Source organism: Pezoporus occidentalis, unplaced genomic scaffold (assembly GCF_034315485.1).
Source record: "Pezoporus occidentalis ecotype Australia unplaced genomic scaffold, CSIRO_AGI_Poc_V1 ctg38, whole genome shotgun sequence".
Taxonomy (NCBI): Eukaryota; Metazoa; Chordata; class Aves; order Psittaciformes; family Psittacidae; genus Pezoporus; species Pezoporus occidentalis.
This window is the reverse complement of record NW_026915702.1, coordinates 6,612,180-6,622,778: the sequence shown is the minus strand read 5'-3', so window position 1 is coordinate 6,622,778 and position 10,599 is coordinate 6,612,180. Positions and strand designations below refer to the sequence as shown.

The following is a 10,599-nucleotide window of genomic DNA, read 5'->3' as shown; positions in this document are numbered from 1 at the left end:
GCCTCCGCCCCATCCGGCGCCGACTCCCGCCTTCCTGCAGCCGCCGAGCTGCGCTGCCGGGGCCGGCGCGGGTCGCTGGGAGGGCGGCTCTAGTGTGCATCATTCTCTGGGGGCAGGATGAACGTGCCCTTTTTCGTGGCTACTACGCCGTTTATAAGTACATTAATTAGACCACACACAAGCTGCTCCTCAAACAGTTACAGTGTTTTAACAAACACAGCAGTATGTTAAAAATACACAGGCTGGAAATGCTTGCCTCGGGGTTACATGAACCTGCTGGCAAATCCCCACCCCGCTGGTGCTGCCTGTGCTCGTCCTCTTTGAATCCGAGCTCCAGGGTACGATTTCTCAGCTGCTGCCCGTTCCGACACCCCGCACCGCAGATGTGCGCGGCCTCCCCGGCGCACAGCGGCGGAGGCAGCAGCAAACGCCGGCAGCGCTCAGCTGGTGGGAGCCAAAACACCGGGATCCCGGCGACACTCAAGTCGTAACGGGCAGATGCTCCCCTCTCTGCCCCCCGCTACCCCAAAGGCCCTCCACCGCTCCATGCCCGCTCTGTGCGGAGCTATCAGCGGCTTGGGCGGACTCGGCCCAGCTCACAGCTGCGGCCCCGTTGCTACGCAACCGCTGCCAGTGCGTCCAGCACGCCATGGAGTCCCTCAGGACGGCGAGCCCCGAGCTCCGAGCTTACTTCAGCCGCCACGACCTCCTCGACGTGTACGAGGTATCGGCGGGCAGCAGACACACCGCGTCCCCCGCTGCAGCTAGCAGCGGCCCACGGCCGCCCCCTTGCCCACCGGGACCCCTGTCCCGCGCACCGCTGTCTGCCGTCGGTGCTGTCCGGAGCGCCATGGCCGCCCCTCGCCCCCACCGCCTGGCCGGAGGTCGTTCTGAAGGTCAGCCTGGTCCCCACTGGAGCCGGTGGGACCACAGACTCCCCGGTACCACTGGTGGGAGGGATCCCTCTCCCCGCTCAGGGGTTTCCCCGATCCCTCGGCAGTGCCCTGGAGACGGCTCGTTGGGTCCCTCAGCCTTGGCCGGGGTATTTCACGCCCTGATGCTGGGCTCTGCTGGCACGGGACATGTTTTTGTTCTGCTTCTTGTGTTAATGGTTTGCTTCAGTTTGTGAAAACTTTAAAGACAGAACAAAGATAGAACAAGGTAATTCCACTTCTTAATCCATACTTAAATGATGACTGACATGATAGAATAAACTCGGTTGGAAAAGACCTTTAAGATCATAAAGTCCAACCTTTACCCCAGCACTGCCAAGTCCATCACTAAACCATGTCACTGAGGGCCTCGTCTCCACGTCCAGGAATGGTGACTTAACCACTTCTCTGGGCAGCCTGTTCCAGTGCTTGACAACACTTTTGATGAATAAATCTTTCCTAATATCTAATCTAAACCTCCCCTGGCACAACCTGAGGCCATTTCCTCTTGTCCTATCGCTTCTTACTTGGGAGAAGAGACCAACACCCACCTTGCTACAACCTCCTGTGAGGCAGTTGTAGAGAGTGGTCAGGACTCCCCTGAGATTCCTTTTCTCCAGGCTGAACAACCCCAGGTCCCTCAGCTGCTCCTCCTCAGACTTGTTCTCCAGACCCTTCACCAGCTTCATGGCCCTTCTCTGGACCCACTCCAGCACCTCAGTATCTCTCCTGTAGTGAGGGGTGCAGAACTGAACACAGGATTCAAGGTGTAGCCTCACCAGTGCTGAGTACAGGGGGAAATGAAGACAAACACAGTAAACTACATTTGTACCTTTACTAGATTTGCATTGTTCTCCAGTTTTAATTATGAAAGCACCTGTAGACTTCAGCTGGATACTTCTCTACTTCCTGAGTGCTGTGTGCCATCTTCTAATGGTCTGTCAAAGGTAACAATGGCAGCAGACCACATTTCAGATATTGGTGGGTTAGATATTTATTGGTCTGGGAATAAATAAACTTCCATGAAACATTAGAGAATAGAACTGTTTGTCAAAAGGATGGGGTGGGGGGGTGAGGGGTGAGGAAAACAGAGTTGGTGAGTGTCTGACCCAATTCTCTGTATTTCTTTAGTTTCCCCCATTTGTCACATTCACTTTTGCCTACTTCAAAACCTGCAGCTTTTCAGTTTCCTTAAAACAAAAGAACAGTGCACAAATACAAGTTTAAAAGACATCCTGATGCTTTTAAGCTACTAAAAATAGATTGTGTTTGCAGGCAGCTGCTGCAGCCAGGATTTCCATGGGAACATTAATAAAGAAATCTTGAGACAATTAAAATAATTATAGAGCAGCACTGCCAGGCAGATCTAGTACCTCTCCTCAGAGTCTGTCTTTTGACCATTCTTTGTTTTTTTAAGCACAGAAAAATAAAAGATGTATTTCTCAATTATGCAATAGCTTATATTTCCATTTCCAAGCTAAAGTTATAAATACCTTTGTAGCAATAGTGGTATTGAGTCAACTAAAAATGAAAAAAAAATAGGGTTAAGATTAAAGGGAGTTTCTTAAAAGAAAGAGCCCGTTTAAAACCTTTCTATGTTTTTGGTTTGTTTTTTTTTTTTTTTCTTATTTCTTAGAGGTTGGTGCTTGCTGGTATCTAGCCATATTTTATTTCATTTTAATTTCTTTATGAAGTTACAGTATGCTTGGTGTGAGATCATACTGGTCTGTGTATTAAGGAATATCAAAGCTAAGCCAAGACCCATAAATATTTGTACACAAATTCCCAAAATTAAAGATAGAGAGTTCTAAAATGGCCATTTTTTAAAGTCTTTTTATGGTTAGGTTGTGGTTTGGACATGGTCCAAACACAGTTGGAATTCAAATAATTGTGTCCAAACAGTTTGGGATTCAGTGCTGCATCTGAGCGTTTCACTCCTGTCTGATTTCTCTCTCAGGTCTCATCCAGATTTACTTTTAAACAGTCTCCATAAAAAGTCTGTAACCCTGCAAACACTATGCTGACTTATGAAACCGTATTTTGATGAATGTCCAGGGGTTGTCAGGACGTAGCAGACTTCAAGGATAGTCTTTCCTGATCAGAGGTCATTAGTCCTGTTTTTGTTGGTCCAGGTTGTCTCAGTCCTGTTTTTCTTAATCTACCTACACAAGGCCAAAGCCCCTCTGGCTGCCAGTTCTCATCGTAAATCACTGTTGTTTCTCAGGTCTCAGGAAGAGATCCTTGTATGTGGTCAGGCTCTTTGATAGTAATGCAGGTTTCAAATTCTTAACTAAATACCCATGGAGCTTTAACTGAATAACTGTGGAGTTTGACTATATGGCTTATGTAGCTGAGTGGTGCTTGTCATACATACTTTGTTAATGATTGGTGTGAAATCCTCTTGCTTTACAATCCTTGTTTGTCAGCTGCTCTGTGGTTTATCAGTACATGGTTCCTGCAAGTTCCCGCAGCTGCAGGGAGTATAGCAGAGCCTGGCCACGGTGTCTTCACTCTGCTCCACAGTCTGTTCAGTTTATCCTGGCATATGCTAAGGTTTCCAAGGAAACTACCATAGGGTAGATTCTCTGCGTATCAACTGCATTCCATCCTGGAAGTCACAGCTGCATTGTATCCTAAAATATCCTTAATATTGTAATGTTGAAGATCTGGGGGGATGAGTGGTGGTCTCTAATTTCTCCCATTATTCCACATGCTTTTTGGTAGTTAGTTACTCATTTCACATATAAGTATACTTTCAGTTGTTTAATATTATGAATAAGTAAAACTTACAGGTTGAGAGAAATTGTTGATGATTCTTTCAGATTGTTGAGAGTCTTGGAGAAGCCTAATAGAAATAGCCAGACTTGTACTGGCCTAAGTATCACTGAAGAGTATCTGAATGGGGATTGCAAGACCAAGTCTTACAGTTTTATCCCTTATTAAAGTTTTATGAAAAAATTCTCAAAGGTTAATCAGAGGCCTTGCTCTTCCAGTACATGGTTAGATCGTTTGGATTTCAGAATGATGGAAGGATTTTAGAACATCCAAAGGAAAAAAAGTTCTTTGTGTTTGCTTGAAAAAGGGGAAAAGAAGGTAAACAAAACTTGTAATAGTAACAGTGGCCTTCATATGGCAGACACGTACTGGCTTAATCCAGCAGAGGGAGTAGCCGACCAACGTTGGGGTTGGCTTTGGGAAATCTGTCCGCAGGAAAATTCGTGATGAAAGCCATTTAACTGCCTGTAAAGTATTTAAAATGATATTCCATCTCTTTAATTACGATGATAAGTGATGGATTTATAATATTTTCTTAGTATAATCAGCCATCAAGATATACATTGCAAATTACATTTTTGTTAAGAAGATTGAACAGATGTTAAGGTTGGAATCAGTGTGTTGATTAGTGTTTGAAGTATTCAAGGTGTCTGAACTAGAGACAGTTGCCTCTCATTGTGTCTATGCATAAGTAAAATTTCTTTTATATTGACTGTTCATATTGATCTTAACTTAGAATCATGGAATAATGTAATGGTTTGGGCTGAAAAGAACATTCAAATGTCATCTAGTCCAACCCCTGCTGTGGGCAGGGACATCTCTCACTAGATCAGGTTGCTCAAAGTCTGTCCAGACTGACTTTGAACACTTCCAATGATGGGGCATCCATAGCTTCTGTTCAACAGCCTTCAAACATTCCTTCCAATTTATCTTATTGTCTGAGTCTGTTTCTACGTGGTGTTCTGATCAGCACATGGAAGGCCTCTTTACCACGCCAGGCTGCTCCGTCTCCCTGCGTGCCCTGCTCTCTGCCACTACAGAGTGAGGCCCTACTTGACAGAGCACCTTTTCCTGCCTCTATTGTTGTGCATGGCTTTTGCTCTGTATCCATAGCACGGTTTTGATTTAGAGCCTTTCTCTTTTCCCTTAACCTCCCACCATGCTTCCTGAAAAGAATTCAAGCACATGCTCCACGTTACTAATAGCAAGAGAGCATGTGTTGAGAGTAGTATTGCATCATTTGAATTCGTACAGTGAATAAACCATTATATTACTGTGTTGTCTTGAAACATCAAACGTTGTAGCAGTTGCCTCAGGTATTTCCTAGTTTTACAGTTTAGTTTTATATTTATATATAAACCAGTTGTATGACACTGATAACAAGTCAGAATCAATGTAGATGTTAAGAAACAAAGAAAGTATTTCTACCCAGTGAATGCATAGGTGAAAGGCCATGATTTGGGAAGTTAAATGTAAGTGGACAGTGAGATTGGGTAGTCAGAATTTTGGTGATGAGCTTATAGAGGCCTGAGCAGAACTTTGAGTGGCAAAATTTAGATGTGCACCATCTAACAGCACCACGGGGAGTGATGGTAGTGAAAAGCGGGCAGAGGCAAAGAAAAACATTTCTCTAAGTGTCAGGGCTGAGGGAAAATGTAAAAACTCAGGTGTTGGATTGTGATAACTCATCAAAGGTAGTTTCTTTGTAACAGACAGGGGGAAATACAAACAAGAGAGTGTGTCCCAAGACCGAATCTTATGCAGTAATATAGGTTAATGTCTAGTTAAAGATACAGTCATGTTTTGAAATTTTTACCAGGCACAAAACCTTCTAGTTTATAGTTTCCATTAAATAGTCACTTTAATAAATGCAATTTGCCTGTATACTTTAAAAAAATCAATATACTTCAGACATCCTCACTGTATGTGAGCTCACAATCCAAAAATAAATGATCTATGTCCTTTAGCTAAAGACAGCCAAAGCACAAATGAGTAAAAAAGGTTCCTCAGTTATTATGCAATATTGCTAAAAGATAGTGCAAAGTAGTGAGACAATGGCAATCCTGAGAAACAAACCTTTCTTAAAACTGCATTTTGTGTTCAGTACTGGATCAGTTTCTGGCCATGCTTCCCATTCAACATACTTCTTACTTCACAGGATTCATCTTGTTTTAAATTTGGGTTTATAAATAAATAAAATGATCCAATATTCTATATATTCTTCCTTTAATGCACATTTAAAGCAATGCAATCCTTAGAAGGAATTGTCCAATTGTCCTAAAACCAGTGCTTTGAAGTCTAGGAATTGAAATATGCTGATAAATGCAATACTGCCTTTAAAACTTGAATGAAAAGGAAGGTAAGTGATAAAAAGAGATGTCTCTGTTTTGCAAAATTCAAAGATGCAGGTAAACTTGTTTATTTTAACAGTTTCATATCTAGATGTTACTTTGCTGTTGACATAGGGGCATTAATTTGCAGTTTCTTTCTGCAGGTGCTGCTTTGTGCTGTAATTGGTATGCGTCCAGAAGATCCACTTAAGTTTTTAGAAGAAAAGCTCAGAGAAATAATGGAAAAGGGATTAGATACTGTTTTATGGTACATATGAAATGATTGTGTGTCTGCTCTGTAGTTTAGAATATTGAACTTGGACTTTTAAAACATGCTAATGTGCAGCTCCTATCAGAGTTACTTCCCTTCTTGCTTTAATTTGCACATATGATGAAATAATTTTATCGTTCAAGTGTGTTTCATGAAAAGTTGTGTTGTGTAAATATGCCACCCTTGAGGTTTATAAATTCTGTAAGTTTTGAATAGCAGGAAAAAAGCTCCAATTGGTGTAGAGGGAAGAGCAACAAGCTATAATGATATTTACATTGACGTGAATCACTGAGAAGAGGGAATACCTTATTTTCTTACTTGATGGACTTCATCCAAGAATGCAGTTTCATTTGTTCCTGTTGCAATTGTGCCATAATCAATCCTGATGTTTTTGGATACCATCAGAATTAATAAACCTGCAATAAAACTTTAAATATTGAGAAGAACTTCTGCTAAGATTGTAGTGTAAGCGAATAAGAAAAAAAGATGAACAAAATTTCATACCAGTCAGAATGCCTGGAGGCAAAAACTGCTGGGAAGTGAAAGAGCTTTGTACAGGAAGGAGATGGAAAGTCAGTTCAGTATGAATTCAATTCTGTGTTACATGTAAAGTTTATACAATATAGCTTAAGAGTTTGGGTAAGTAGGTGTGCTGTCAGTAATGCAACATTTTAGTAAGGGACTTCTGTTGAGATACTGATTTCTGTAAAATGCCTCACTGTTGTCAGAAAATTGCGGTGTTCATCATTGTATTAAAACTGACTCCATAAGATGCTGCTGATCTATTTAGATGGGAGCTAGAAAACGTTAGGGAATGAGAACTGGAAAAAAGAGGGAAGGCAGTATAATGGGCAGATAGAATCATAGAATCACAGAATAGTTAGGGTTGGAAAGGACCTTAAGATCATTCAGTTCCAACCCCCTTGCCGTGGGCAGAGACACCTCACACTAAACCGTGACACCCAAGGCTCTGTCCAACCCAGACTTGAACACCACCAGGGATGGAGCATTCACAGCTTCCCTGGGCAACCCATTCCAGTGCCTCACCACCCTTGCAGTAAAGAACTTCTTCCTTATACCCAATCTAAACTTTCCCTGTTTGAGTTTTAACCCGTTACCCCTTGTCCTATCACTACAGTCCCTAATGAAGAGTCCACCCCCAGCATCCCTATAGGCCCCCTTCAGATACTGGAAGGCTGCTAGGAGGTCTCCACGCAGCCTTCTCTTCTCCAGGCTGAACAGCCCCAACTTCCTCAGCCTGTCTTCATACGGGAGGTGCTCCAGTCCCCTGATCATCTTCGTGGCCTCCTCTGGACTTGTTCCAACAGTTCCATGTCCTTTCTATGTTGAGGACACCAGAACTGCACACAATACTCCAGGTGAGGTCTCATGAGAGCAGAGTAGAGAGGCAGGATCACCTCCTTTGATCTGCTGGTCACGCTCCTTTTGATGCAGCCCAGGATACGGTTGGCTTTCTGGGCTGCGAGCACACACTGAAGCCGGCTCATGTTCATTTTCTCATCAACCAACACCCCCAAGTCCTTCTCCACAGGGTTGCTCTGAATCTCTTCTCTGCCCAACCTGTAGCTGTGCCTGGGATTGCTCCGACCCAGGTGTAGGACCTTGCACTTGGCACAGTTAAACATCATAAGGTTGGCATCAGCCCACCTCACATGCGTGTCAAGGTCCCTCTGGATGGCATTCCTTCCCTCCAGCGTAGCAACCAAACCACATGGTTAATGCTAGGAAAATTGGCATCTTTTGCGATGTCAAGAAGCTGTCCTTACCTTGCTTTTGTGTTCTGTGCAGGTGTCAGTTCTGGTTGAAGTTTCAGTAGGAAGTGGATAATAATTCCTTAATCTTTGGGCCCACTCAAGCAGAGATCTCTGGAGATCTCTGGACCCCCAACTACTCTGTGTGCACTCATAGATTGACTTTATTGTTTGCTTTGCATTATTTATGATGTCTTTCCTGGAAGTTGAAATCTGACTTGATTTATCTTTTAATTTTGGTCCTCTGGTAAATACTTTTTATTTCAATATTTTTCATGGAATTATAATGCAGCATAGTCATTCCTGGTTGATTTGTCTCTTGCAGTGTGTCTTCTTTTTCTGTAATGAAAACAGAAGTTTACCTACTTAGACATGGCCTATTTGCAATAGCAGGAAACATTGCTCCAGCTACAGACAACTTGAAATGGCTGTTCAGTTAATATTAAGATGAGAAATAGAATACTGTAATCTGTCAGGAAATGTCCAAGATAGATATTACATGGAATGTATTAAGCTCTGATGTACAGAGTATTTCAATGTAGCTCTAAGAGTAGCAATAATATCAATATAATAATTAGTTTTCATATTTTGTAAACATTTAAAATTGGCTGCTGTAGGTATTTGTAATGAAAGTGATATAGATCATAATCTTTTAATAGTAATGTTATAAAACTGTAACTGTAGCTAATCTAGTAGGTACAGAGAAAAGATGCATTTTCTTTTGGGGATACTAATATGTTTAATATAATTTATTTCTCTTTTAAAGGTGCATGTGTACAGATCTGTCTTTACACCCAAAATTTAAGAGGATTTCAGAAACGTACCTGAGCACTGTTTTTGGACTAGATGTTGAGCAACTGGTAAAAATCATTGAACATTTGCATTAGCCCTATGCTGTCAACACATTTTCTAATACAGAATATTCATACTCTGTTTTTAAGTTTTCTCATGTTACTCTTCTATAGCTGATATGAGGAATTTGATAATTTGCTTTTCTTTCTATTGATATTGATTTGTATACAAAACAATATAATCAGAGGTGAGCATAACATCTAGGCATATGGTGGGGAACAAGTAGTCAAGTATTTGATCATAATTTAAAAAGCATTCCCCATAAATACAAGTCTAGTTTCAATAGCATGTTTTTTTTCTGTGTGTTATTTGGTTTTACTTCGGCCAGTTCCTAAAACTGCACTTGAACTACAATGAATAGTTACAGCATTATTGTACTTGAAGCAATGAGGAGGTGAACATTTTGGTTTTACTGATCCAGAACGTCCACCTGTAGAGAAGAAAAACTCTAATTTTATAACCTTCAAAGGTGAAAGGCGCTGTATGACCATGCAAGAAGCAGTCTAAGCAATTCAGTCAGGAAGCTGGCATGCAGTGTGACCAGATTTTCCTCTTAATTACTTCTGTATAACTGTACTCAATTCTGTCTTAATCCATCTGTACTGTGAGTTTACTGCAATTTCATTTCAGCCATTTCCTCTTTTACAAACCACTCAAATATTATCAGTCTGAAAGTGGAATGGTTGATTTATACAGTATGCGTATAAATATACAAATGGGTTGAAGTCAAATCCTCTTACAGACTTTCTTAGGAGTAAGAACAATAAATAAGATAACCCCCAGTATTTCCTGAGGCCCAATTGCTATTTATACATTCAAAGGAACATATTTTCTTTTACAGAGATATTCTTGGCTTATAGTCTTACACAGTTTTGGTTTTGTACAAGTTCAAACGGATTTATTAAAATATCAATGAATTAGAGTCATGTAAATAGTTTACATAGCATGAAACATACAAATATTTTTGTAAAGAGTAACTAAAGTATGCATTTGTTTAATATGCTACATTGTGGGATATGGCTGATTGGTAAAAGAGTGCATATGAGGAATGAAAGATGGAATTTCAGTTATTGAACTTTCCTTCAAGCACATATGCTATGTCTGTTACATATGCTAATTTTGCTTTTCCTTTAAATTCTGTGTGTAAAACCAAAAGTGTAATTTAGTAGCAGACAACAGAAAATTATACTTAAATATTCATCTTTTTAGAATAGATACTTTAATTTGGACCAATCAACATGGAAAATACAAGATTTCATACTTTTGTCTGATTTCTAAATATTAATAATACAGCACTGTTTTGTGTAGTAATGTCATAGATGATTTGTTTAGATAACTGAAGGATGTGCCAAGGCATGGAGCTTTCACAACAGAAACTTAATGAAGCTGTATTTTGGGTAAGTGTATGTATTTTGCATATACCTCAGGAACATCTTAGGAAAAAATATTTTACCAAAGCAATATTTATGTTGTTCCATAGTTTGGGGGAGGGAAAAGTTTTCATTTTAATAGATCAATGTGAAGAGAGATTAGAAACTTAGATTTGGCTTTATTTTTCTTCAGTAAAGTTGTTCTATGTTAAAAATAGTCAGTTCTGAGTTCCTGCTTGTTCCAGACTGAACAAAGGCCTTTGACATTTCTGCACTTTAGTCAGCATTATTTACTAG

The 10,599-nt window shown here is 40.8% G+C and overlaps 1 protein-coding gene across 6 annotated transcripts in view; it reads left to right on the top strand.

The window, feature by feature from the left end:
• Positions 1-599: 599 nt before the first annotated feature.
• FBXL13 (F-box and leucine rich repeat protein 13) overlaps positions 600-10,599 on the top strand; it is an 85,037-nt gene continuing 75,037 nt past the window's right edge. For 2 of the 6 annotated variants that reach the window (XM_062632024.1, XM_062632025.1), the window contains exons 1-4: positions 618-1,879; positions 6,202-6,305; positions 8,847-8,940; positions 10,265-10,329. In XM_062632024.1, the coding sequence (XP_062488008.1) occupies positions 1,733-1,879; positions 6,202-6,305; positions 8,847-8,940; positions 10,265-10,329 (410 nt within the window). In that variant the 5' untranslated portion in view covers positions 618-1,732. Of the gene's footprint in view, positions 1,880-6,201; positions 6,306-8,846; positions 8,941-10,264; positions 10,330-10,599 lie in introns of all 6 variants that reach the window. The other 4 variants (XM_062632022.1, XM_062632021.1, XM_062632023.1 and 1 more) reach the window with 4 other exon arrangements.